Genomic DNA, 27,951 nt, shown 5'->3' with positions numbered 1-27,951 from the left:
GTTCTCCGCTTCCCGTTGGAAGCGCGACGCGGCCGCCTCGTTGGCTGCGCCTTCTGCCGCGCACGAGCTGCACCCGGCGCGGGGCTGGAGCGATCAGCACGGATGGCGCCCTCGCCTTTATTTATGTTTAGAGCGGGGTGAGAGGGAGGGGGCGGGCTGCGCCGCTCGGCTCGACCGGACGCTCGCCGCGCTGCGCCGGTCCGGGCGGGCGGTGGAGCGCGACGGCGGCGGGCGGCAGCGGGCCCCCCCCTACCCGCGGCACGCGCGGAGCCGAGCCCCGCCCCTGCCGCAGCTTGCCGCGCTTCCGCCGCCGCAGATTCGTCACGTTTCGTCTCCGGCCCGCTTTTTTTTTTTTTTTTTTTAAAGAAAATCTTTCCTCCCGCTCTTCTTCCCGTCGGGTGTATCCGCACAGGGAGGGCAAAGGGACGCCCCGCGCTCGGCCCGGCCCTTCTCTTCTTCACCGAGGGCGAGTGGGCGCCGTCTCGGCTCCGAGTCGAAACGGCGAGGTCGCGGGGGAGGGAGCGCCGTGTTTACTCGCTGCGGCGTTCGACGTGGACCCTGCGAGCAGCGGCGCCTCGGCGGCAGCAGGGCCAGCGGAGCGGACCGGAGCGTGGCGGAGTGCCCGCGGCGCGGCCTAGCGGCTCGACATGGGTGAGGAGCGGGCGGCGGCCCCGGCGCCCTCCGCTGGGTGGGGGAAGGCGGCGGGCGCGGCGGCCCGTGGAGGGGCGCGAGAGCTCCCGTCCGTCCCGCCCCGGCGGCCCGTGGAGTTGTGGGGGAAGGGAGGCTGCGGGACCGCTGAGGGGGGGGAGGCCCGCGGGGTGGGCGGGAGCGGCGCCGCCGGGGCAGCCGCCGGGATCGGTGTTGAACGAGGCGGGATGAGGGGCGGGCGTCGCCTGCTGGCTGCCAGCTCTACCCGGCGGCGGCGGGAAGCGGAGCGCCGGGCACGGCCGGCCGCGGGCGCGGTTGCTGCCCGCCCGCCCTCAGTCTGAGCCCGTAACGCGGACCGGGCCCGGCAGCGGGTCCCTGTCGGCGGTCGGTTCCTGGCGCCGGTGTGGCCCTCCTGGGACCACAGGGCCTCCTCTCCTCCTGCGTCCTGCTGCTGCCGAAGTGCCTCAAGGCAGCGTTCCCAGCGGCTCGTTACTGCTTGTGCGGTGGCGAATCGTGTGATCAGGGTAGCAGGAGGATGCGTTTGGTCAAAGATTATAGTGCTTTTGTGCTCCTGAGGCTTCCCTGAATGGCTCAGGTACATAATGATTTGCTAATAAGGAATTAATTATGGAAAGAGGTTGTGTAGAATGGTAAATAGAAAAAATAGTGAGAGGCCCTGAATCTCTAGAGGTCAAGTGATTAGCATTAATCTGCCCTATTACAGGTGGTATTTGAGCAGTGTTTTAGTGTGGGAAAAGCGTATTAGAATGTAAAAAGAGGGAATGAGAGTGTCTGGCAGTAAGCAAAGTTACTGACGGAGAGGAAAGGGTTATCCTCTCTTAGGCCTCCATGGCTCCTATAGTAGCCTTCTACTTGAAATGTTTCCATTGAAATACCTTTTGCAGCTCTACTCTCTAAAGGTTGTTTGCTCGTCTCGCAGTAAACAGCGCCTTGAGCAGCTGTCCTGGTTTCCGCTGGGACAGAGTTAATTTTTCTTTTTGGCAGCCAGAAGAGCTCCATGTTTTGGATTTACTATGGGATTTGTTGCAAGAAGAACATTGATAGCCCATTGATGTTTATAGTTGGTGCTGAGACATCAAGGACCTTTCAACTTCCCGTATTTTTGCCGGTGTGCAGGAGCACAACAGGCTGGTGGGGAGCACAGCTGGGACAAAGGGCCCACAACTCCCGTTGTGATTTGAATTTAGACTTAGGATTGAGGGCTAAATCGGCCAATGGAGTATTCCATATCGTGTGACATCATGCCCAGTATATAGATGAGGGTTAACTGGGAAGTTGGTCTGTCTCTTCAGAGAATTCTTTTCCGAGGGCTGTCATGGACTCTCTGTTTCTCGAAGTTCAGTCTCTCTCTCCTTACCTTTTTGGACCTCTCACTCATCCGGGATTGCAGTGTCAGGACTTACCTTTTTCGGGATCGCTTGCAGGGATGAGACAGGCATTGGTCAGCAGGTGGTGAGCCATTATACTGTGCATCACTTGTTGGTGTATTTTATTATCATCATATTTTATATACATTCATATATTATTATTTTATCATTATTACTTTTACTTTTTTATTATTATTATTAAATCATTCTTATCTCAACCCACAGGTCTCCCTCCCTTTTCCCCTTTAATTCTCTCCCCCATTCCCCTGGGGGTGGGGGAGGATGAGTGAGTGGCTGCGTGGCTTTAATTGCTGGCTGGGTTAAACCATGACAGCAGCACTATTCAAACTGGTAACAGGTGGCCCCTTATACCTTCTCTGTTTTCCAGGTCTGTAGTGTGCATGGCTTCTATGATGGGATGGGTTTAAAATAAGTAAAGTGACCTGTTACCAGCTTCAGTTCCTTCTTGTGCATAAGCACACAACTCATTGCTCTCTCCTTTCCCTGGAAAGGCATCAGAGATGCCTAGAAAGGCAAACTTGGGGAATAATTTTTATCAAAACCTCTTTCAATAAGATTTTGTTTGTAAATCTTCTCTAATTTGTGTCCTCTCTCATATATATATCAAATGTTATTTTAGCTTGTTTGGTGTTTTATTACATTTTACAGAGTTTAGGTGGATTTACGAAATCATTATTTAACATTTGATGTATTTCTTATAAAAATCATTGGAAAATGTCATTGTTACTGGCTTAAAACATTAGTATTGTTTCTACACTTAAACATCTAATAGGCACAGATCAGATGTTAGTCTGGCCACAAGTATTCTTACATGCATTTAAAGACTAAATGAGATGTTGGTGGAAGCCAGTTTTGGAAAAAAAAGGAAGAAAAAAAGGGGGGCATTTAAAATCAGCTCCTAGACTTCTCTGTAGCATTAATGTACTTAATTTCGTGCAGCTTCATAGTTTGTAATGGACTGTGATTTAACATGGACCTACTGATTTATATTTCATTTTAAGAAAAAAGAAGCGGATGGTCCTGTTGAAGGCCATAGACATCAGAAAGAATTCTTTCAGGCTTCAGTGCGTCCTTGTATAGTCTCTTGTATCAGCCTCTGTCTTTTCAATGCAAACAAAAAAAGAAGTTGCCTCAGATTTTGGCAAATGAGAGAAAAGGAAAAAAAATCCTAACCACAATGAGGAAGGTTGTTGCTTCTGCAACTTGATTTTGCTGGGTTGGTCTGCGATAAAATAGCAGTGTAAGACCAGGAAAATACCTGTGTGCTGAACCACATTATATCTGAGCAAAACCCTTGTCTGTTTTCCCTAGAGAAAAGAAATGTTGCTCAGTAAGAAAAGAGGTCAGTCAGTCTGCCTTTCCGTATCCCTCATATTGCTAGCTGACATTGAAACGTCTTTCTCTTCTTTGTAGGGGGCTTTTTCTCCACCATCTTTTCCAGTTTGTTTGGAACTCGAGAGATGAGGATTCTCATCCTGGGACTGGACGGAGCAGGAAAAACAACCATTCTCTACAGATTACAAGTTGGAGAAGTTGTTACCACCATTCCAAGTAAGTGATTAGTCCCTTAGTGAAAGTACCTGATTTACCTGTAGTTCTAACTCCTGAGCTTTGTCAGTTGAACTTCCTAAATGCTTCCTTCGTAAACAAAAGGACTTTCCATTGTTGGAGCCTCGCACTGTTGCGTTTAACGGCAACTTTGTTGCATAACAGTATTACAGTGTCCTATAGAAGTACTGCAAAAAGGAGTATTTTATGCACCCAGGTAACCTTGCAAAATTCATATGAGGCTCTGCAAGTGGAACCAAACAATAACGAGGATGATGGTTCGTCTAGCTTGGAGGTATTGCCAAGGTTAAGTCAGCCTACGCCCTGTGTCAAAACTGCTTCCATAAAGAAAAAAAGACGGGTCATTGTTATAGGAGACTGCCTTCTGAAGAGAACAGAGGCCCAATACGCAGACCGGACCCGCTTCTTAAGGAAGTCTGTTGCCTCCCTGGGGCCCAGGTTAAAGATGTGAAGAGAAATCTTCCTATCCTGGTACAGCCCTCAGATTATTATCCATTATTGATTTTTCAGGTAGGCAGCAATGAAGTCGCAACGAGAAGCCCAAGGGCAATCAAGAGAGACTTCAGGGCCTTGGGATGACTGGTTAAGGGATCAGGAGCACAAGTAGTGTCCTCCTCTATTCTTTCAGTTGCAGGGAATGATGAGGGAAGAAACAGGAAGAGGCAGCAGAGCAATACCTGGCTCTGAGCCTGATGTCACCAGCAGAATTTTGAGTTTTTTGATCATGGGTTGGTCTACACAACACCAGGCCTGCTGGTGACAGATGGGGTACACCTGTCTCAAAGAAGGAAAAGGATCTTTGCACAGGAGTTAGCAGGGCTTATTGAAAGAACTTTAAACTAGATTTGAAGGGGGAAAGGGATAAAACCAGGCTTATTAGAGATTAGCCTGGAGGCGACATGCCAGTGTTTGAAGGATGGTGTGCTAGCGAGGTCCTTTGGTCTGCTGTCTCAGTGGAGGCAGGAGATGGAGATCCATGCAGCAGCAAAGACACAAGGGTTATTGATGTATTAGAAATCGTGAAAGCACCTGAGAATGGTCACGCAGGAATTAGGGCTTCTCCCCCCAAAAAGTTGGTGTGATCAGTAGCCCAACTGAAGTGCATTTACACCAATGCGTGCAGCATGGGCAGTGAACAGGAGGAGCTGGAAGCAATTGTGCAACAGGAAAAATATGATTTGGTTGCCATCACGGAAGCATGGTGGGATGACCTGCACAACTGGACTTCTGCAATGGATGGCTATAAACTTTTCAGAAGGGATAGACGAGGAAAGAGAGGCAGTGGGGTAGCCCTGTATGTTAGGGAGTGTTTTGATTGTCTAGAGCTTAATAACGGTGGCGATATGATTGTTTATGGGTAAGAATCAGGAGGAAGGCAAGCAAGTCAGATACGATGGTGGAAGTCCGTTATAGACCACACAATGAGGAAGAAGCAGATGAAATATTCTATAAGCAGCTGGGAGAAGTGGGGGACTTCAACTTACCAGATGTCTACTGGAAATACAATACAGCAGAGAGGAAACAGTCTACGAGGTTCCTGGAGTGTGTAGAAGATAACTTCTGACATAGCTGGTGAGGGAGCCAAGCCCCACTGGACCTGTTCTTTGTGAACAGTGAAGGTGTTGTGGTTGATGTGATAGCTGGAGGCCATCTTGGACAGAGTGAGCACAAAAGATAGAGTTTTTAATTCTTGGAGAAGTAAGGAGGAGGGTCAGCAGAACTGCCACCCTGGACTTTCGGAGGGCAGGCTTTGGCCTGTTTAGGAGCCTGGTTGACAGAATCCCTTGAGAGGCACTCCTGAAGCGCAAAGGAGTCCAGGAAGACTGGACATTCTTCAAGAATGAAATCCTAAAGGTGCGGGAGCTGGCTGTCCCGATGTGCCAAAGGAGGAGCCAGAGGGGAAGAAGACCAGCCTGGCTGAACAGAAAGCTTTGCCTGGAACTCAGGGGAAAAAAAAAGGAGAATTTCTTTGGAAGAAAGGGCAGGCTGGTCAGGAGGACTACAAAGATGTCGTGAGGTTATGCAGGGAGAAAATTAGAAGGGCCAATGCCCAAGTAGAAAATCTGGCTTCTGTCATAAAATACAACAAAAAAAGTTTCTATAAATACGTTAGCAACAAAAAGAGGACTAAGGAGAGTCTCCATCCTTTATCGAATGCAGGGGAAACATAGTGACAAAGGATGAGGAAAAGGCTGAGGTACTTCACGCCTTCTTTGCCTCAGTCTTTAATAGTAAGACCCGTCGTTCTCAGGGTGCCCAGCCACCGAGCTGGAAGAGAGGGACAAGGAGCAGAATGAAGCCTCCATAATCCAAGAGGAAATCATTATCGACCCGCTAAGCCACTTAGACACACACACTTCTGCTTGACACAGAGAAGAAGAAATCAGGTGGTTTAGCTTTACATTATGTAGAAAGCCTAACAAAACTCAGTGTGACATCTCAAGGAAGGAGATGCTGCTTACTTAAAAAAAAATGTAACTGATTTCACTGATCTTCTTGGTATTCACGCAGCCAAACCCACCTATTACAAACACCCACGTGTGTGCTGAAGTGGTCTGTCTAGGATCACCCTGTGTAATGCGAAGGACGAGGGATGCTTGGCTTCTGAGTCCCTGTCATGTCTCTTGGGTTCCTCCTGAACAGTCATGATACACTGACTTTGGTCAGGTCTTTTTCTACCTTTTAGAAGCCAGCGCTTTACTATGCCATAATCCTTTTGCTAGGGTTTTGGTTATTCCAGCCTCCGTAAATTTTAGGCAGTGCGTGTCCATCGTTCATTTCCCTGTGTTGTGTTTCTCTGGGCTGGAAGGAAAAGGAATGACATAGATGATACACTGTAACTTTATTGCCATCTTAATACCACAGTGTCAAGTCTTCACTGAGAAGTTGGTTCTGCTGCGGTTTTACGGAGCGCAGATGTGGTGTTGACACAAAGGACACATTCCTTAGTGTTTTATTGCTGTCAGTTGTGTACTTGCTTATCCACACGGGCCATTCCTTTAACCCTTGCTTGGTTTCTTCTGATGATTTCAGGCGCGCTTTTGTTCATTTTTAACAACCTTAGCATTTGTTACAAATCTCTACAATATGTTTACAATGTGTTTTTATTGTTAAAAAAAGTAAAATACTGCATTATTCTGAGCCGTATGTGTTCACTGGGGTAACTTCTCAAGGGGCGTGAACTTCATTAGGTAGCTACTGAGAATTCTTGGGCATGAAAATCTTAAACTAAGTGCTGTAATGTTATTCAGAAAAAGAAAGAAAAATCACCAACAGTGGAATTGTTTAACTTTGTTTCAGCCATTGGCTTCAATGTTGAGACAGTGACATACAAGAATCTGAAATTTCAAGTTTGGGACTTGGGAGGACAGACAAGCATAAGGTAAAAAAAACTCTTAAAATGAAAAGACAGCTTCTCTAAAAAGTCCTAAGTTCTTGGAATTCTTATAGCTGGCACTTTTGAAAATTGGTTCTTTTAAGCTTTAAATCCAGGCCATCATTAGGAAACCACTTTCATCTGACAATTCAGGTGGTACAACCTGTTTTGAAGCACAGATTGGAAAGAAACAAGTGAATGTTTTCACATGTATACAGCTTGCTTTGAAAAACAAGTTTACCTGTGTAGTAGGCAATTGTGCAGCATTCTGAGAAAGAGGGGAGTCAGTGAGGTACACCCAAATCCAAGATACTTAGATGTTCTTAAGAATGAAAATCTAGGAAGTTGACTTTCAGTGTAGATGATAATTTTTTTGTGTGTGCAGCGAGCTTTGCAAGTTTTGTTATGAGTCATGTGCCTAATTGTAGCGAACTCTTCAGAACCCTTGTGTGATCGTTTTGTGATTCCTTTTTGAACCCTAGGCAATAAGGTGCAACATAGTTAGTCAGTAAGTGAGGTGCAGGCTCCACCCCTTTAAGATTAATTCTGAAAAAGGTGATTTGTTGTGATGCTTGTTAATTACTTGCCCATATGAATTAAGTCATTTAAGATTTCTGTTTATCCTTCTTTGATGAACATAATGACTGTCTATGACAGAAGCTTGTGTTTGAACTCTTTTGTTGCCCTCTCCCTCAGTTACGGACCTGATGTCCTGCAGGCTGATTACCAAATAAATCTTTCCCCAGCACTTCTGTCCTTTGCCTGTTTTCAGGCTGGTTGGTGGTGGGGGGGGTGTTTTGGTTTTTTTTTTTTTCCCGGATATTGAGAGTATTTGTACTATCTGTTCCTTTTTGTAGCCTTTTGAAGATATCTTCTAACTTGCTTCCTGGGGCCTTTCACCCCAGAGACAGTTTTTACTTCTGGGTAATCTGGTTTTTATTATCTTGCTAAAAAGCATGGCTAAAAGTGCAAATTATGTGACTGGAACTTATATTTCTTCTGCAGGCCATATTGGCGGTGTTACTATTCAAATACAGATGCAGTCATTTACGTAGTGGACAGCTGTGATCGAGACAGAATTGGCACTTCAAAATCAGAGCTTGTTGCTATGTTAGAGGTGAGAAAACAACGATGACGATTGCATCAGTAGAACAGAAACTGAGAAATTAAAGCCTTTTTTTGGTGTGAATGTGAAATTTGATTCAGGGAATCAAGTGAAGCTCAGTTTCACTTGTGAAACTTCAGCCCTCAGAGCAGGCCTGTGCAACACTTCTGCCTGAAAAGCACTAAATCCGCTGCAGATATTTCAGAGTTTTGTGCATCACTGTCTGGGCAGTAAGTTACATGTAGCCTTGTGGTCATATGAAAATTTATCTGTCTGCAAGGACAGCTGCTCAGTACTTCTGTGGTGGCAAAATCGGGCCCTGAAGAATTAACAGTAATTAGTATCCTACTCTGCTCTGAAGCTGATGAACACACATAGGACAGAGTAATAGGAGTAAGAAGATGAGCTGAGCAAAACTTAATTATTCTATTTTTCCAAAGTTCCTGCAAACTCTTTGATATGCTTTGTTCAATCCAACTACCAGCTTGTTTCATAATGTAACAGGCATAACAATGTTTTGAAATTGTTTCTATGTGGTATCATGCTGGGAGGAACTGGAATTGAAAGTAAATACCATTCTTTCACTGAAGAACTTTCTGAGGAACAAACATCAGCAAGCTGAAAATGATTATGAGAGTTGCTGAAGTTTCTTATAATTCTATGGGTTTTTCTGCTTAAATAAATTCAGTAAAAAGTCTCTGCAACAATTTTCATGATTTCCTTTTTAGGAAGAAGAGTTGAAGAAGGCCATTTTGGTGGTGTTTGCAAATAAGCAGGACATGGAACAGGCCATGACTCCCACAGAAATGGCAAACGCACTTGGCTTACCGGCTTTGAAGGACCGAAAATGGCAGATATTCAAAACCTCTGCAACTAAAGGCACCGGGCTTGATGAAGCAATGGAATGGTGAGTAACAGTCTAATTATGCCAGCTTTATTAGAAAACTATCTTTTACTGTGGTTTTTTTAGAAGACTGGATCTGTGGAAAGTCTGACACAAAAGACATTCAGTCAGTCCACATTCAGGAGAAAGCTACTCTTTCTTCTAAAGTGTCCCAACATTAATTGAAATGACTTTTCAGTAAACTGACTTAACCTTTTTCTAGGTTGGTGGAGGCCTTGAAGAGCAGGCAGTGATAAAAAGCTGACCGTTGCAAGGAAGTTTCAGCTATAGCCGACATCCCTCTCTGCAGTCAAGCATCTTCAGGCCACAAATACTTGTACATAGGACAGATTTGAGTTTGACTCCTGTAACGTGGATTCCTCTCTTGAATTGTAAAACTGAACCAAGTCAATGTCTGTGTACGTTATGATATTCCATTTCTTTCTTTCTGTTTAAAGGATGTACTTATGTTAATTTGTATGAAAGTCTTACTGGCTGGGAAAGGTGTTTTTTTTGTGCCCCTTCTGCCCCTTGGTGGTTTTGAGTGGTCACTATATTCATGTAATTAAAACACTAATAAAATCTGGAACTGTCAACTGTACTCATAGGTGTGTTGCTTGCTAGAGGCTGCCTGCTCACAGAAACGAGTCCAACTACTGCCAGTTCTAAGAATCACGTAGCTGAACATTTAAAGAGGAAAGTTTCCTTAAGCTGATATTGTTGCACTTCAGAATCCTTCAGTTGGATGTGCTGCTACAATGAAGTACAGCAACAGAGATAAATACTGTACCTCTAGCTGTTCACGTAGCATTGAAGACCTTTTTTTTTCTTTCAGAAAACCAGTAGCTACCTCCTGCCCTGATGTGCCAGGGCCATAATTTGAATTTAACTTCCACCTTCATGAACTGTTGCTCTCAGCTTCACCAGAAATGATGGTTAAGCCACTCAGTGTAGCTGCAGAAACTGGAAGACAAAGCAGGAGGCAGACTGTTTTCTCTCCAGGAGCTAGGATGTTCACAGGCATGAACACAGTCATCACATAACCCATCTTTTAAAAATCAAGTAAAATTTAATATAAAAGATCACGGTGGTTGTTCATTCAGCTGTACATGCTCTGGTAAATGTACAGGTTTGGAAAAAAATTGAAAAGCTTTTATTTTATTTAAGATCCTAGCTGAAAAAGAGGACATGAAAAAATACTAATAAATAAAATTAAAATATGTAAATACTTTTAAAGCAGTCATTAGTTCCCTAAGTTTGAAATTACTTTTTATAAATTAGTCCTCCAGGAAGAAAAAGCCTTTTCATTCCACCATCGCTAAATCTTTCAGTGCGTGACTTCGAGGTCTCTTGGCCTTGTAGGTAGGCCGCAGGAATTCTATTTTTCTTTTCCTAGTTTCTGCTTTATTCTTATGTCTCTTCAGCTTCCTCCTTGCAGCAATGTCAGGGTTTGCTACAGTCTAGTGAAAAACAATAATTGGTTAGTTGTAAATAAACAAACAACTGTCCTTGTAAACAGGGACTCGCCTTCCCAGTCAGCTCTCAAGCCTTTAGGAAAACCCTATTTCTTTTTCCCAGAAGAAAACACAGCATCTTACCTGCAAAGCCCTCTGCTTTTTCCTCATGGCTCTTTTCTGATTGGCCTGTTTCTGCACAGAAGAAAAGGCAAGCGAAAAAGCCTCCAGTCCAACTAACTTCTTGAGCAGTTCTATGATTTCTTGGGAAAGATTCTTCAGTGTTGGATCTAATAAAACAAAATTAACTTGCCAGATCTTTTCAGCACATGGAAGGAAAGCCAAGAGCCCAATAAGGATTCCCCTTTCTTCACTAAAGGATGACTGTAATGACTCGTCTTGCCCAATATACTGTAGGGACCAGAGCAAAGGTGCTTGTGAAATCTGCTGGTTCTTCACTAGCTTTCCCAGAGGACAAGTAGCCCTTCACACAGACAAATAAAAACATAATGATTCTCAGAAGCAAAAGTTTTTTTCAGAAGGATAATGGCATGCCAGAGATTATGAAAAGTGGCTTGCCTTCTACAGCAACCAGGGCTCTTTTGGAATAGACTTTGTTGGAACTAGAGATGATTCCAGCTTTGTCAGTCAACATATCTGTCCAGTCCGCACAATAAGGGCTGGCTTAATGGTTAGGATCACTACTTAGTTACAATACATTGACTACACTCACTGCAAAAAAAAAAAAAAGATACTGGGGGGAAAAAAAACAGCTACAAAGAGATGCTAAGGCAGAACTGAGATTTTGCAGGGCAAATGTTTCCCTCAGTTCTCCAACAGATCCTTCTTCGAAGTGCTTGTACAGCATCCGGAGGAGCTTGTGTAAGCTGCTTGCCTCCGCAACGTCCTTCAGTGACAAGTTCCCTGGTCTACACGCCCTATCATGTGGAAAACCATCTCTGCAGTTATTCTGAAAAATTATTTGAAGGCCCCAGGTTCTTTTGCTGGCAGAGAAAGCAAAAAGTTGATCTTTATCCACTCAGGATATTGTTAATCTCTGCCATATCTTTCCCAAGTCTCTTACTTGCTCAGCTCAAAAAAAAAGGGCAGCCAAGGCAGCTGTTCCTTACCTAGAGCACTGTTACTGCCCTCCTCCAAGTTTTTTCAGTTCTTTTGTATCCCTTCTGAGATGTGGGGACCCAGTGCTGCACACTTCATTTTCATGGCATATACAAACCACCCATGTAGATTGGTTTGCTGTCTGTTCTTTTCCTGACATTGGATTTTGCATGACTTAACACATTTTCACAAACTACCTAAACACCAGTGCCTTGCTCTAAAGCCAAGAGTCTGTTGTGTTAAATGGTAACTTAGTTTGTCTTTCCCCCAGCAGACATGACTTCTTAAGATCTTTTAAACAAACATGGATCTCCAGGGAGGAACAAGTGGCTTTGCTCAGGTACTCTCCAGCAGGACAGTTAACTTTCAGTCACTGTGCACACATGGCACATGCTAAATATTCAAAAAGGGGAGCTTGGGAAGAACATCAAGCAACCAACAAACTGATGATTCCAACTTGTGCAGTCCCTTGCTCTACAGTAACAAGCAGCCATAAAACACCCTGTTTTACATTAAAAGTGAAACACGCTTTTAACCACAGGGCATGGATCTTCATGCCCCTAAGCGTCACAGCAGATCTAACAAGGCAATTCAGAAAGAATGGCAGTTAGTAACAGCCTTACTCTGTCTTCCTTAACACCCACACTCTGTTCCACTCCTCAGCAAGGACTCCATGAGTCTTGCCACCATGAGTCCACCCCGGATTATGACACTTTTTCCACTATATCACATGCTCAAGCTTTACCCCCTTGCATGTAGGAGCCTGCCTAACTTAAGTTCACTCTTTTTTCTTTGTCAATGCGTACATTTGTGTTCCAGCTGTCAAGGACTCTCCAGACTGCAAGCAGGTGAAATTCACCAATTATGGCATCTGTGCCTCAACAGACAAAAGGAATGACAGGTGGTGTTTGTGCAGAGACAGAGCTCTGACATGCTTTCTTCTCTGCTAGTCTTTGAGAGGGAAACCACTTACCTTGCTCTGCATAGGTGCTGTTCAGCTCCCTGTAGAGAGGGGTGAGAATTGTTGGAAGGTATGGCTTGATCCTGTCTTTTCCCAGATCCACTGAGATTGCTCCCAGGAACTTAAAGATACAGCTTCTCTGAAAATGAGTGCGTGGGACGTGAAGTAAGGATGGTTAGAAGGAAACTGCCTCACTGAACTGCTGCAAAGAGGGCTGTGCATCACTGATCAACGTACAAGGCGTTGTTTCAGACACTCGAGTCAGAACACTGCTGTTAGCAGGTCTTACTGCAGCCAAGTAACACCTTTAGACGAGACACAACCCCATGGGATCTGTAAACAAGTGAGGTGTGACTTCACCGGCTTGGCAGCTGTTAACACTTTGAACAACAGGCTTGTTCTCACTGTCCTGTCATGAGGCAGCTGAAGACAGGAAAGCTCAACCTCTCTAACTCTGCACCACAGGGAACCACAGTGCTTTCCCTCATGCTCTCCCACATCCTCCCCTTCTAGCAATTTCCACTGCCATTTCCCACCCTGCATAAACCTAGCACTCTTGGGCTTTCAAAGGCAATGCTCTGTCCCTCTCAGCTTGGTGCCTTTGGCCTTCCCACCCTTCATCACCACACACAAGGGCTGGAGGCAACAGCAAGGAGAAGCAGATTGGCACAAGCCTTTCCTCAGAATCCCGAATGGAAACATTTGTTTCTTCTTTGGCAGCCACTAATGCTTGCTTCAGCACCAGCTCCCAGCACCCTCCGAAAGCTGGTCCCCTGGAAGCAAAAAGCCAGAGCAATGCTCCTGTGCAAAGCGCCTACCACATCAAAAGCAGTTGATCTAACCCTGTTCTTACCTTTAAAGGGACCTTAGGGGAATACGCTGCTTCACGCTTTGCCATGAGAGAGAGCTTCTTCATTAACCACAGCAATGTGGCTGCCTGGCCTTTCTCTTCCGTGTCCTCTTTTCTTCCTCTCCTTGAGCAGAAACGTCTTTATCTTCCTCATCTGAGGCCTCCTGCTCTTCCATTTCACAGCCAAGTTCTCCTTCAGCTTCTTTACCCTCTTCTAAGGCAGGGGCTAGCAAGTAGACAACTTTGGCCACAAAAAGCAAATTCTTTATAACCTGAAGTGTAAAAACAGAGTAGTCAGTCACTGTAGGTTCCCTCATTGTCAGCACCAGGGCATGTAAGAGACTAGATCTGAAAGAGCAACCTGCCAACTGAAGAGGCTGTAATGGCTTCAACCCCTGCCATGTGAGCGAGCATGTTGCTTGTAACAGGAAGGTCTACCTCAGTATCCTCCTGCAGTTTGGGAGAGTCTTCCTCCATGAGCTACTGTGCCTTTTGGGCTCCAGCTCTTCCTAAGGCAGGGCTTCTCCTTTTGTCTTCACCTCTGGCAGCCCCAGAAAATCTCTGACCAGGTTCACAGACCTGTGAAGCTGTCACACCTTCAACCAACAGCATAAAGCTGGACTAAACATTCCCAGCAAACAGCCAGGGCTCCAGTGCAGCTGCAGGGAACCAGCACCAGAGATCTGGATTCCTGCTCCAGGATGTGGTTGTCCAACCTAGTCCAGTCTGGGCTGCATAGCCAGACTCTCCCTGACGGAGGGCTGGGCAGAAGGGACTCCAGTCCTGCCCTGCATTGTGCCCCCCCTTTCTGTCCCTGCCACCCCTCAGCCCTTGCAGCAGAGTGACACCACAAAGGGGACTTTCTGGGCTTCTCTGAGACATGCACCTGCTCAGATGCCTCACCACAGAGCGGCTGGCCCTGCCCTGGGTATTTACCCTGAGCCGCCCCGATCCAGCAGCGCTGCTGTCCTGACTAGGACATAATGCTCGCTCACGTTATGGGCCAGGGCCTGCTCCGTGCCCTCCTGCAGCCCCAGACCTGCTCCTGCTCTTACCTGCTCTCCCAGAGACAGGTCCAGGAACTTGGACTGCAGCTGATGGCAGAATGCAAACACGAGTTCCTTCATCTGAGGAGAAGAAGAAGAAGGAAATTAGTTCATGAAAGGAGCCAGTAGCAGAAACCCAAAGCAGTGTTTTGCAGTCACCAAAGGTGGTTCCCAGGAGAGGCCAAGAGATTGGCTCAGCACTACTTTTCTGCCTGCATCTTGCAGCCTTAGGGGAATCTTTGTGCTGCTGGGAATAAGACACCAGAGAAACCCCCTTCCAGCAGCAGAAACACCTCCTCAAATGCTTCAAGTGATCAGGATTAGGCAGAAGACAAGCAACTAAACATGCGTGCCACACTATTAACACTACTTTTATGTCTCAACCAGGGAATAGACATGGGGGAAGGAGTAGTACGGACATCAATACCTTTTTGTCCAGTTCAGCAGTCAAGAAGACTGTGGATGCAGACAGCTCCTCTAACACCTTTTTCCTCTTGCCTGCCTTTCTTTCCCTCCACTTGCTGACAAGATCTTCTGGCTTGTAAGATGCAAACAACAAGCCAAAGATCTCAGTAGCTGTCAGCCAGACCCAGCTGTGGGGATACCAAAGGTGAGACTGGACATGACCTGGGGGAAAGAAAACCTCTTTCAGCACAGGAGCTGGTCCAGTGAGAGCAGAAAAAGAACCAGCTCCCTCAAAGAATTACCGCAGCACATGCTACAATAAAGAGATGAAGGAAATGAACTGTGCTCATCTGCTCAGAACATAATCAAAGACTTCCTAGCATCTCTACTCAGCCAAAGCAGAGAGCGACATAACGCTACAGGTAGCCAAATGTCCTCACAGTGACCAGGAGCTCTTGAATGCAACCACAGCCTGTCCAAACATTCAAAGACGGGGCCATTGCTGGAAAGCAACGACAACTGGGCAGGAAAAGTGGGCATAGCACAGAAAAGACACTTGCTCCAATCTCGGTGACAAGTTGTGTTTCTGCAGCAACAATGGCCCCCTGAGGGACTCAGTGACACAGCTCATCTGTCCGCAATGTCTGGGGACTGGCTGCTGTGAGACTCAGGTGAACTGGCCCTGCTGTAGATGGTCAGATTGAACCTGTGGATGAAGGCTGAGGATGCTTCAGAGAAGAGATGGAGCTTCCCTCTTGTCTTGCCTCTGCCCAAGCTGCACATCACCAAGCAACCCAGGATTTACAAGGCTTATCTCGTATCTCACTAAAGGCACATGGCAGGCTGAACTCTTCGAACGGTTTGACCAGCCAGGTCCAGGCCTTCTGACAGCAGCAAGTGAAGCAGTTAAAAACAAGGCAATTAAATGCCAATAAGCCAACCTGACACTGTACAATCTCACTCATAGGAAAACTGCTTGAATCAAACGACCTCCAGGCCTTAATATCCCAGCAAACACACAGTATTTATACACTATTACCATTTCTCATCACTTGCTGTCTGGTATGTATGATCTCATCAGGAAAATCTCATCATCCCAGGAGAACTCAACATTTTCGTCTAAGAGGATGTAATTATGGTCAAATATGCAATAGTTTGCAACTATTTGCTCTTGGGATAATAGAAAATACCTCCCAGCAACTGAGACAGAGGGCGTATTGTTTTCATCAACATGGAAGTTTTTCTGTTAACACCTTCTCTTTCACTGCCCAGTAACTGCCGTGTATTTGCATTTTGCAGCATGCAAACCTTGTACAACAAAGTTCAACTGTTTGTATTAGCATGTGAAAAACCCACAGCACACAAAGAATCTTCCTTGTAACACAGCTGTAATAATTCTTAATACTTACCCCAGATATTGGTCACAATGTCACTATTCTTAGTTAATTGAATCAAGTTGCACTCTGTGATAAGCTTTGTTATCAGCACAAGAAAGCTGAACAGCAGCCTATCTGCAGCCTTCTCCTCCTCCTCTTCAGTTATCTAATAAAATCAGCAAGTCAAGAAAGACACTTATGAGAACCTGAAGACAGTGATTATTTACTAGATAAATTTCAGATCAACCCTGCAAAGAAATAGAAGACTGACTTGTACTCAATTCCCAAAATAAACAGAAGAGAAGTAGCTCCACTAAAGCATTTCCTCTGGAGACTAAACCTCTGCAGGAGATTGTTACTGGAATCATTCTTCTCGGGTTTCATACAGATGTTACTATAACAAACTGTTAGGTTTCCAAATGCAGGCAATTACACTCACATCGTGTATCATTTATGTCTACATGTATTTGTGTGCATTTGAGTCTCATTAGAGTCAAGCTGAGCACTGATTTGCTTGTGTCACCTGGGAAGCCCCACGTTGTTATGACAACACCGTGTGTGCTGTGTTTTACTAAATCACCCTCACCCTGCCTGCAGTCACCAGCTGGCTTGATATAACTAGTCAGTGCTTTACCTACGTGTTGCAGCACAGGGAGTGATTACACTGAATTTCTCCTCACTGCAGGTATTTCGTTTTCCCCTCTTTACAATTTACATACCCTGAGGTGGTTCTTGCTCAGCGTGTTGCCTTTGCACATGAGTAACATACGTGGCCACTCCCCAGCTGCAGTGACTGAGATCCCTTTGGGATTATTACACGCCAAACAGAATCTGAGGCAGCCTTGTTATTCTGAGTTAATCATGTGCACTCAAAAGATTTTCCATAAAACAAAACCATGGTCTGAAGTACAGGAAGGGAGCTCCTCTGAAAGTTAAAGCTGTAGATAACACTGAACAAAGCAGACAGTCACAAGCGATGCGCTCCTGACCTCCCACGCTTACACAAGTTTGCAGCTAGCAGTCACGTTTCCCAGTGAAAGGGATGTTGTCAGTGTGATTTCCAACTAAACAGACTCTAACCCATCCCAGTGCTACCTGTGCACCCTGCTGTTCTTTGTGATGGTAGTTTTTGTAACTCCAAACAAAATACAGAAGTCCCTCCTTTCCTGCTACCACAGAAAAGACCAGGAGCCAGGAAAACTGCCTCAACATACCTACTGCTACATGCTGTTAACCCACCAAATCATACAGGTAAAAACCAAAAGCCTGAGACTTAAGGGCTGTCTCAAGAACCCCTTCCACTCACAGAGATCTTGACAAGAGTCTGGGGCAAGGAGCAATATGTCTGCCGGTTACATAGTATGTCTGCAGGCTCAGGCCACGTAGCTTTGCAGTTCCTTTGCCTCTTGTGCAGTGACACACAACATCAGACTTGGCCTTGCAGACAAAAAATATGGTTCTAGGTCAGTGAGGTCCCCTTCAGAACAAATGTGTGTTTCGTGCCTTTCCTCAGTCCCAAACAGTAGGTCCAACAGTTAAATCTCTCCTGCACTTCTTCCCTTTTTTCTGTTTTCTTATTTCTCCTTCCCCAAACCTCACACACAGGAAAAATTACTTACGTTTTCAAATTTAATTGGGTTGATTTCTTTTTCAATCAAGGTGAGAACAGCTTCAAGCCGCCGTTCAAACATTACTCCCTCCACTTCAACAAACAAGCCGCATGCCTGGGCAGCCAACCTCCTGTGTGAGCTCTGCCAACAGAAAGAATAACACTCCTTGTTACTTCTTGATAATCATATCCCGCAGCTCCCATGTGCAGGAGCTGGTAGCAACTCCTACTTCTGCCTGTAGCAACAGCACCTTAAGAGAAACTGATTGTCAGAGTACTATCTAAAAAGGAGATGCTGCCAGCTAGGGACAAAAGCGCCTGGCAGCACAAGTTATCCCTGGAAACACATCCTAAAACTGAATGCCAAACAGCCTTTTCCAGCCTAGTTCCCAGCTGCAAAGCTCTGGGAGCTACTTTGCACTCTTCACAACGCAACAGGCAGCTTACAGCTATTAGAGATGAAAAGAATGAAGTGTTGAGGAACACTTATTCCACCAGTGTAGGGGGACAGAATCTGAATCCAGTTTGAGAATAACTAAATATCCAGGATCAAAATGGGAGATCTGTACGACCAGGTTTGCCGCCTTCCAGCTGCTGGCAACATAATGAAGCAAGTCTGAGCTAAAGACAGTACAAAAAGCCAATTACTGGGATCAGAAGAGCTTTAAGGAATTTGCTCAAACCTTTAACCTGAGCAAAGACTACGCTTGGCAAAATTCCTGACCCAAAAGAGGAACTGTTAGTGAGCAACGTAATGCCGCTGAGAAGTCTGTAGGCTGCCCTACAGTGGCAGCAGTTCCCTACATTTGCGCAGCCATACTAAGCTATATCATTTCTTCCTCTTCTTACCAGCAAGAGCTATGGTGCTGAGCACAGCTCTAAAGAGCTTTTATTCTGGGCTGAACCTTGCTCATACTCCTTTCCTAAAACTACCAAGTGAGGCATAACTGAACTCCCCAATCCACTAGACCTGGTAGTAGCAATCCCTCACTTGCCTTAATCTTACTCAGCCCCCAAACAGAATCCAGACCTGGTCAGTGAAAAGACCAAAGAATACCTTCTGGCTGTGAAACCACTCTGTGACCAGCGAAAACATCAGATCTTGTTTTTCATTGTTTATCTTACTGAGGAGAGATTTACACGTCAAAGCCGCCATCTTTTTGCATTTGGCAGAGTCATCATTTATCATCATCATACAAAGAGAGAGAAAAAACAGTCCGCAGTATTTGTGGAGGAGATCCTAAAAAGAAACAATCATTAGCCAATAGCACATCCCAAGGAGCTTCTGGCATTTAGAGGGGAAAAGAGGAGTATTTGGGGGTATTTGTTGTATCGCATACAGGAACAATGTCAGCTCCGAGCAGGGTCCACATCAAGGCAGGTGAACTGAAACGAGGGGATGCTCCAGTTGTTGGAGCACACAGGGAGTGTACAGCAGCTCCAGCTCTGTCCTGGCTCTTACTTGCCCCTGAGACAGCAGCTTGTCAAATCTTAAAAGGGCATTTTCATGCCAGCTCTCATTGAAACAGGCTTAAGACCCTCAGCACTGCAGCAATCAGTCCAAAGGCCCTTCTCTCAGAGATAGATCTTTGCTACTTCACAGAGTTGTTGGGAAGCAAGTTGAGATACTAAATCTAATCAGGCAGTGGTGAAACACAGCTTAACTGTGCAGAATTTCTCCTCCTTCCTCCCAAATTCTTGCTTGCTTGCACTCCTCTCAGTCTCCTGAATGCTCAGTCAAGCTCCAGCTGCAGAGCTTCAAGGCAGCTTAGCATTTTGTGTATATTATCCTGCAGAGATGCACGGTTATTTTTTAGCTTTCATTTTGATCTACCTCACTGAGAAGCCCTCCCTCCCAGTCAGGCCAACAAAACAGAGAGGGTACATCACTTACCAGTCCAGTCAACAACATCCCTCATAAACATTAAAAAAAAAAGACACAATGAAACAAGCTTCACTTTCTATTTATACCCCATTTCTTTAACTGGCTGCGTTTCTTTCTGGCATAAATCACCATGAAGTTTATCCAAAATCCAGCTGACAGAGCTTTATTTTACTTGCAGACTGAGCACATGAGATAAAGAAGTACTGCACGCTTTCCAGCATGTCATTTCTCTTTTGAAACAAAGCCAAGTTCTTTGGAGTTAAGTGAATGTTCTGCTCATGATAAGAGATAACAGGAACTACTGAGTGCTTCCAAAATGAACTGCTCTGAAAACCACACTAACTGCTTGATGCCTGGAACACCGAGGGGTGCTCGTTACCTTTGGGAACATGTCGAGGAGGTATGCAATCATCTCCAGTGCAGATTCTCTTCCAGTTTCATACTCGTACCTGCAAGGAAATGATTAACAGTTAGGGCTGGGTTCATACTCTAGAAAGTTGCTAACCATTTACAAGAATGGCCAATGCCAGAAACACACACCAACAGGGAACAGCTACCAGACCTGGTCTGATACTTAGGAGAGGAGAAGCAGCAGGCCCACCAACTCCATCTCTCAGAGAACGGGCACAGGAAGATAAACAGACAAAAAATGGCTCTAGTCAACTTGAGTCAGCACAGTCGTACTGTGCTATGGTGCTGGGGAACATGTTTAACTACTGCCATCTTCCCTTACACTTTCTGGATTTTCTAGTTCACCTGGTTCACAACCAGTGGAGCTGGTTAACCACTAAGCAAACAATAGAACCTTAGCATAGAAAGAGATAAAGAACAACAAAACCAGCTGTGAGACAGGGAAGAGAAAAAAGCACTTGCTTTATCAAAAAGCCTCTGAAAAAGGGTTAAGTGTTTTAGAGGTAGGAAAATCAAGACTTCACTCACACTCTCTGCTCCTCACAAATAGCCCTTTGGCACACAAGGTGGCCACTAAAGTTTTATTTAAGCAACAAGGTTCTCTTCTGACAGAGATGTCAGGAATATAAACTCACTCCAGTTGTGCAAGTATGAAATCCAAATTGGGCTTCAGCTTGTCACCAAGGGGGTAGTCCAGAATATATTTTAAGTAAATCTGGAAAGAAAAAAACAACACCACAGAGAGGAGTTACAAGAAACACTCAGGAAACCTTGTAAAAACATGAAGAAAATTCAGTGATCGAGCAGCAAGTTTTCAAGAATCATCCCTTTCATCTCATTTCTATTACACAAGGGGCCAACAACTGCTCTCAAGCTCTGTGCCCAGAACAGGATCTGCAGGCGTTTGACAGCTGCCAGATCAGTCTTTAGAGTATTACTGTGATTTGTGCAGGCTTCTGTTAAAAGAGATTCTGCATCCTTCAAAATTCATCCTGTAACTATAGAAATGCACTATTTGGCTATGCACAGCTCCTGCTGCATCTGTATCCTAATGCTCAAAATGAAGCAACCAATTCTGCCTTTCGGTTGCTTTTAGCTTGGAAAGAATGAGGAAGTAGTGGGAAGGAACCAAGGATTTCTGGCAAGGGTAAGGCTCTTAGTTACATAGGTATGCCATGGCAAGCAGTCTTGCAGTTCTGCTACGTACCAGTCACAAGAACTCAAGCCAGCCAGGTAACACGGGGAACAAAGATTAGTAAGAAGGGGGAATGGGGTTAGGGGTTCAGCAGGACTAAGGCAGACATCTGTGAGAGCTGGGATGGCCACGCTAAGCCCTCTACCTGTTAGACAGTTGTAAGTAAAGTGAGACAAGAGACTTTCCATTCTACTAACCTGCCTGCACTGGACACGCACAGGCTCACTCTGACCCGTGATGGCCAACTGGGCAACCTTCTGCAGCACATCATCGATTTCAGGGACAATCAGCTTCCTGGATAAAATAGCCTAAAAACATGAACGCACAGTTGGAGTCATATCATTTTGCTTGCACAGTGTGAGATGCAGGACTATAACCTGGGACTACACGGGTATCAGGTGGTACATTAACACTGACTTTCTCACGTCTTCAAATATAGCCAGAGCAACTTTAAAAAAAACAACAAACACCAAACCAAAGAAACCCAGATGGCTTACAAATCTGTATCTGTTTCTTTCAGACAATAATTTCTTTCAGACAGAATAATTGGTCTAATGATTACGGATGCCAATTCTTTAGCAAAAACATCCTCAGATCGAAATATGTCCTCATATGCATGTGTATAAAACAGCCTCCCAAACAATTTTAAAGTGTGACTACAGGTCAAACATGAAAGCTTTGCTGCTTTCCCTCCCCTGTACAACAGAGAGCCTTAACAGCATTCTGTGGCCTGTTCCTGACGTGAGATTGTACAGACTCTCACCAGAAGGCAGAATCATTGCCATTTCAGTGGCTCACAGAACCCGTATGCCTGCTGCACAGAAATACCTTGAGAAGGCCAAAGGCAGTGGCTTGGCGTGATGAATCATAAATGTCTTCTTCAGCAAAGCCAAGCAACACTTGGAGCTGTTTGCTTGTTATCTGACTCTTTGCGTTCTTCACAAGTATTGTTACACACTACAAATCAAATTGCACATTGTCAATACACACGCAGTGCCATAAAACATAAACCTACACCAAAGTCTGACTCCATTTGTACCACTCAGGTTTGAAAAGACAAACTGCTGCACTGAAACATGCAGCTAACACAGTTATCACATTTTGCTTTCAGCTTGCAATTTTGTGACAAAAAGTGAACGCAAGTAAATACATGAATTCAGACTAGTCTTTGAAATGAGTGGGGATGCTCACAGACATGAACCATGATGCAAAAACACAGCCAGGAAGAGGGAAAAACTCTACAGGAAGACACTGCGTACTGCAAGTGTCGTTATTACTACTATTAATTGCCCCCATCCCTTGTCTCACTTCAGCTGTCAGGGTTTACTCCAATGAATGATGTTAGAAGCAAGCTATTCAAGTACAAAACTGCTGCCACCTCTCAAAAGACAGGGTGGTAACAAGATCCTATTATAAGGAAGAAAGAAGGTAAATATGCTTCTATAAAAACACTTCTTCAGATTCAAGCTGTGCATTTTTGAGGACTAACTTTCTTTTAAGTTTGCACTTGGGAAACAATCAGCAAGGCCACGTTTCCCTCACTACCCTGTGATCCTCAAACTACCTTTCTAGGGACAGCTGCAGGAGGGATCTACATATGGAAGAGTCCTATCCTACAAAGTTAATCCTAAAGTAGAAAAGAGCAGAGCTGAGTCTGACTTACTTTGAAACAGCTCACAACCAGGTGGAAATTCTGGCCTTTGGCTATTCCTGTCTTGGCAAATTCTTTCAGTAAGAGGAAAAGCTGCTTGATTAGTGACTCCAGATTCGTACTAACAGAAGGCAAAGGGAACTTTAAAATCCATACCAAGGACTGCAGAGCACCAGTTATCACCTGTAAGAAAGAGCCAAAGGAGAGCAAGTGGGTACAATGACACTGAAATAACACTTTTCTCACCGTTACAGACATGGTCAGGCTATCTGCAACTGTGGTAAAAGGCAATTTAGCGAACAAAATCCATCTCTTTCAAACCATTCATATACAATACAAAGGGTTTCTCAGTTCTAAAAACACTATCTGCCACTCCCTAATTCCCTAACTGTGATTTTACTAGGTAAAGACATTAACACAGTGCTGATTCAGCAGATGGCAGGAACTCTTTCTCAAGCAGAAGTGCCTTCAAGACATTCAAGTTGTTCTGCCAAAACCCAGGTCACCTGAAAGCTCTGCTCCAGGTATTTGATGGTGTATGAGGCATGTCTTCCACTCCCAGGAAACTCAAGGTTTAACAGATTCCTTCCTAGGCTCAACTCAAACCCTAAGCTGCCCAAAAAGGAGGCTGCCTATGGTACTGGGAATAAAGACATTGGAGTTGGATTAAAAGAAGCCACAATTGCGAAAACACTGCTCCCAGCAGCCACAGGACCTCATCACCTCCTTATAGATAGCCTACAAAGTCTGCAAAAGTCTTTGTACGAACATGATCCAGAAGAAATTGTCCATACTTGAACGTGCAGCACTAGGGGCAGAGCATTCAGTCCTCCGTCAGCCATAATCCTTCCTCCCCCTTGGGATATCGTGTCCTCAAACAACTTTATCTGCACACCTCTGAAATCAGGTTTGCAAACTGGATGGCTTTCTCTTCTCTTGCAGATCAACTGCAAGAGGACATTTGTGCGCAGGACCCTTCTTAGTAGAACAGACAGAACAGGCAGACTCCAGCTCAGAATTGTACCTTGACATCCATAGATTTCAGGCAGTCTATAAGTAGCTGAACAAAAGGGTCTAACATTTCCAAAGCATGCTCCTCAGAAGAATTTACTTTGGACCTCTTCAGGCTCATGTGCAGCAGCTGGCATAGAAAACACAGGACATTCATCTCAAAGTCAAGCTGGGACTCAAATAAGTCAAGTAAGGACTAACATTATTTCAAGTTATAGTAGAATTTATGCCATATCCCATCCAAGTACCTGCAACAGGCTGAGCACTTTTTATAGCTCTCTAAGAGGCATCGTTGGAGTTACCATATGCAAAATAAAGCCAAAGCTAGTGGCTGTGCTGTTAACACAGTATATCCAGAACACCTTCCTTTGAATACTCTCAACAAAAATTTTGATTGCAAAGCTTTGTATCTGAGGAGGTTCTTACCCGGAGCCCTGAATCAACCAAGATATATGTGTTAGTCCTGCTGCTGACACGTGCTTTCTGTCCTCCTCTCGTGGGAGTGGGCTGGAGCAGCAGGCAGCTCTCTGGTTGCAGTCGAGGATCTGGAGGAGGGGTAACTTTTTTTCTGAAAAGCAGCATATGAAAAAGGAGAACATTCAGATTTCAACTCTCTCCACAACAGGCTTGCTATTGGGAGTGAAGAGAGCTGGATTGTGCTCGGCTGCTACCCACACACCAGGCAAAAGCAGGTCACAGCCAGAACACAAGGAAATAAAACGAACTTGAGAGCAGCATGACAGACTCAATATTGAGAACAATGTCACCGTTGTGAAGATAATGAATGCACGCTGATTTGCTTGACATCCTCACTTTGTTCCTCTCAGTGGATAGATGAACTTCAGTAGTTCCTTCAAGCAAACACACCTCCTGCCACTGCCCACTACACTTCGTTTACTGATATTTACTTCAACTTCTGATGGCTTATAAAAGCTGCTCCAAGAAGTCTGCAAACAGCTGTCAGCTCCTAGAGCAAGCCGGCCTGTGTAACACAGGACATGCAAGACACCCAGACCCAGCTCTGCGCAGTGGCATGACCAGACGGAGAGGAAACCTGATGGTTTGCCCTGACTTCTGCACCAGCACCAAAGTGATAAAGTGACAGCTCAGAGTTTCTCTTATTCCCCACCCCATGAAAACACCCAGGACCCCAAACATCTCTTAAATGGCAGTTTGTAGCTCACTTCTAAACATTGCCCCTCATCCCTTCATCCAAACACCCAAATGCATACACCAGCTTACCAGATGGTGAAAAGTCTTGCTGAAGGCCCTGAGCACTTGCAAAAGTAGGCTCCCATGAGTTCAGCAAGTGCTCATTCCCACTTCCATGTTTTCTCCTTGCCCTCTGACTGCCCAATAATTCACTTACATTGCAAACAAAAGGCAGATGAAAGCAAGGAAACTCTCATACATTTGATTGGTTGAAGAGCTGCCATTGATTATTTGAGAGCTGTCATTTCTGCAAGCAAACCTCCTAATTGATAACAGACTATCTGGATAACATCCTGGAACTCACTTGGCCTTCTCAGTGAGCAGAGGCAAGTTTTCACTGATGAGACCATGACTGAGGAGGAGGAGGGATTCTGCATTCATGTCTGAATTGAAGATCAGCCCTGCCATGATGTGACGCAGTGCCTCATGCACCTTCCGGACTATCTTCAAGCTTGTGGTGCTCTCCAAAACCTGAAAAGGCACAACCATGAGAGTCAGAAGGGCAATATGAGGGCAATGATTTGCTATCTGTACTCAGAAATCCCGGGAAAAGCCAGAGAGATTCCTCTCTCACCACGTGCTACTGTAAGTCTCCAGCTCTCTACATGAACAACATCCCATTGACTCAGCTCTGCCCCAACATCCCTCCCTTTCTCTCCAGCCTCTTCTCGACCTCCAGCCAGTTCACCTAGCACCACCAGGACACTCCAGAACTCATGAGCAAAGCAGGGCTCAATTTCTGCATGAGCTCACACTCTACTTAAAAAACTACATCTCTGAAAAGGCAATTATTGTACATGGACAGACCCTGAATACGTTTTGGTGACATTTCCTTCACGCACAAGAGATCAAACCACAGAGCAGCCTTGCAGGACTTTGGAGCTCCAGAGGAAACAAGAGTTGGCAGAGGGAGAGGGTACAGAGAACTCACAGCGGGATATTTCCTCTCTAGCAGGGGCTGAAAGCTTCCCAGAATGCCATTCCCTGCCCTGGACACCAATAGTAAAGTCTCATTTTATGAGCTGGGTGCATACTGCTTTCCAAAAGAAAAATAGGAAGCCAAAGCAGGATTATACAGCTAATTTCACAGTAGTAACCTGGAGGCTCTAGAGTTTCTTTCAGATCATACAGAATTGAGAGCCCTCAGAGTTAAGAAAGACTCTTGCTGGTTTTTCTTACCTCTTTCAGCGGCAGAATAAGTTTTGTCACCTGGCCCTTTCCTATGAACTTTCCCAGAATTTCATAGGAATCATAACTCTTGTTCTTGCGCGCTTCCATGACCTTGGAGACAATTCCCTTCACTTCCTTCTCTTCAGCTACATTCCCGAACAACTCTTGGTTGAAAATCTTTGGAAATCAAGCAAGAGAAGTGAATGAGAGGAGCAGAAAAGAAGAGCCAGATTCCTCCAGTAGCAGCAGAACAACACTATTTTTCTCCTCTCGTATAAAAAAGAATTCTTCAGGTTTCCCACAAATCATGTCTACCTTTCCTCTGTCAACACAAAACACCCCAGCTTGAGCACACCAGATGAGGAAGCTGTTCTCACACCCCCCTGTGGTGTTGTGATACAAGGAGTGAGACGTCAGTCAGACCAAGACATCCAAATACGCTCCATCTGGGTGGCCACCTGAGCTCCTGGGCTCTGTGCACTGCACTGACTAGATGTGTGTTGCCTGGCTCAGCCATTTAGAGCACAGGGGAACATAGTTAGGTATCTTAATCTTGAATCCATTCCCTCTCAGGATGCAAGGCTCAGGATTCAGCCCCAGAGATACTCTGCTACTCTACAAGGGGTCTGCTGATGCCTCAGTAAAAAACAGTCCCCTTCTTTTGCAGTACGCACACAATCAGCTCTGTTTGCCACCAAGTCCAAGACAATCTACACAAAACCTTTTCCTCCCAGAACCTGCCCAAGGCACTTCATGATGCTCTTTCCTTCAATCTTGAACAGCGTTTTACCTCAATCAGGATATCTAAGCAGGGGTCCAAATCACCAGCACTGAGCCTGGTAGTAAGGCCCTTCAGTAACAGGTTCACAGTGAAAGTCAGCACATGGAGCTAGAGAAAAAGACAATAGATCATGTTTTCAAATCTTCATAGACATCTGTAATAATACCGGATGGGGAGGCTCTCACAGCAGAGATATCACAACTCAGACACTGCACTTGAACTCTCATTACAGGGAAAAAAAGTCATGGAGAGGAAGAGAATCCATGTACCAGCAGCAGGAAGAGGATCCCTGTCCCTCCACATATCGGCAGGAGGGCTGGAATCTCCTCTTTCCCCAGTGGTCTTACTGATATTTTTAGGCTGTGCTAATTGGTGTTTTCACTGTTACAGCAGCTAGAAGCACAGGCTATTCCACTGTGGTAATTCACACAGAAAATTATTCTTAACCTCAACCACCATGGAAAGAGGAAAGACAAAGTAATAGTCAGAGCCTGAGCTCTGGATCTAGGAAGTAAGACCTCAGTTAGCATCTTCACATACTGTCTGTGCAGTCTCTGTGGCAACTCTCCTCAGATGATGCTGGGCCCTAATGACCTTACTGGAAAGATTTTCACTAATCTTATTGGAACCAGAAATTCATCCTTCACCTCTGTACCTCAATCCTTCACTGGGAAAACGGAGATCCTCTCTTCTTCCCTTCTTAGACTCTAAGTTATTCGGGTACAGACCTTCATTTGACATAACAAAGACTGATGTAGGCACTAGCAATAGTACTTAGTTGTATTATACCAAGCTATTCTACCAGTGCAAAACAATTTGAGTAGC

General features: G+C 45.1%; 2 protein-coding genes across 2 annotated transcripts in view; one reads left to right on the top strand and one right to left on the bottom strand.

The window, feature by feature from the left end:
- Positions 1–640: 640 nt before the first annotated feature.
- On the top strand, positions 641–9,573 carry ARL1 (ARF like GTPase 1). The gene is given in 7 exon segments (XM_086610959.1): positions 641–651; positions 3,471–3,608; positions 6,927–7,008; positions 8,008–8,119; positions 8,836–9,001; positions 9,004–9,014; positions 9,214–9,573. Coding segments are annotated over 7 exon segments (555 nt in total). The 5' UTR covers positions 641–647; the 3' UTR covers positions 9,256–9,573.
- A 667-nt stretch (positions 9,574–10,240) lies between these two features.
- Positions 10,241–27,951, bottom strand: part of UTP20 (UTP20 small subunit processome component) — a 63,976-nt gene continuing 46,265 nt past the window's right edge. Inside the window, 20 exon segments of the mRNA XM_086610958.1 lie at positions 10,241–10,450; positions 10,589–10,734; positions 12,537–12,663; positions 13,378–13,487; positions 13,490–13,646; positions 14,430–14,501; positions 14,848–15,047; positions 16,235–16,367; positions 17,821–17,952; positions 18,868–19,050; positions 20,075–20,144; positions 20,742–20,821; positions 21,499–21,609; positions 22,130–22,258; positions 22,965–23,135; positions 23,977–24,093; positions 24,390–24,531; positions 25,480–25,646; positions 26,355–26,522; positions 27,136–27,234. Coding sequence (XP_086467084.1) covers positions 10,295–10,450; positions 10,589–10,734; positions 12,537–12,663; positions 13,378–13,487; positions 13,490–13,646; positions 14,430–14,501; positions 14,848–15,047; positions 16,235–16,367; positions 17,821–17,952; positions 18,868–19,050; positions 20,075–20,144; positions 20,742–20,821; positions 21,499–21,609; positions 22,130–22,258; positions 22,965–23,135; positions 23,977–24,093; positions 24,390–24,531; positions 25,480–25,646; positions 26,355–26,522; positions 27,136–27,234 — 2,670 coding nt within the window. The 3' untranslated portion in view covers positions 10,241–10,294.

The sequence above is a fragment of the Tauraco erythrolophus genome, chromosome 4 (assembly GCF_009769465.1).
Source record: "Tauraco erythrolophus isolate bTauEry1 chromosome 4, bTauEry1.pri, whole genome shotgun sequence".
Classification (NCBI taxonomy): domain Eukaryota; kingdom Metazoa; phylum Chordata; class Aves; order Musophagiformes; family Musophagidae; genus Tauraco; species Tauraco erythrolophus.
This window is presented reverse-complemented; position numbering and strand designations above follow the sequence as displayed.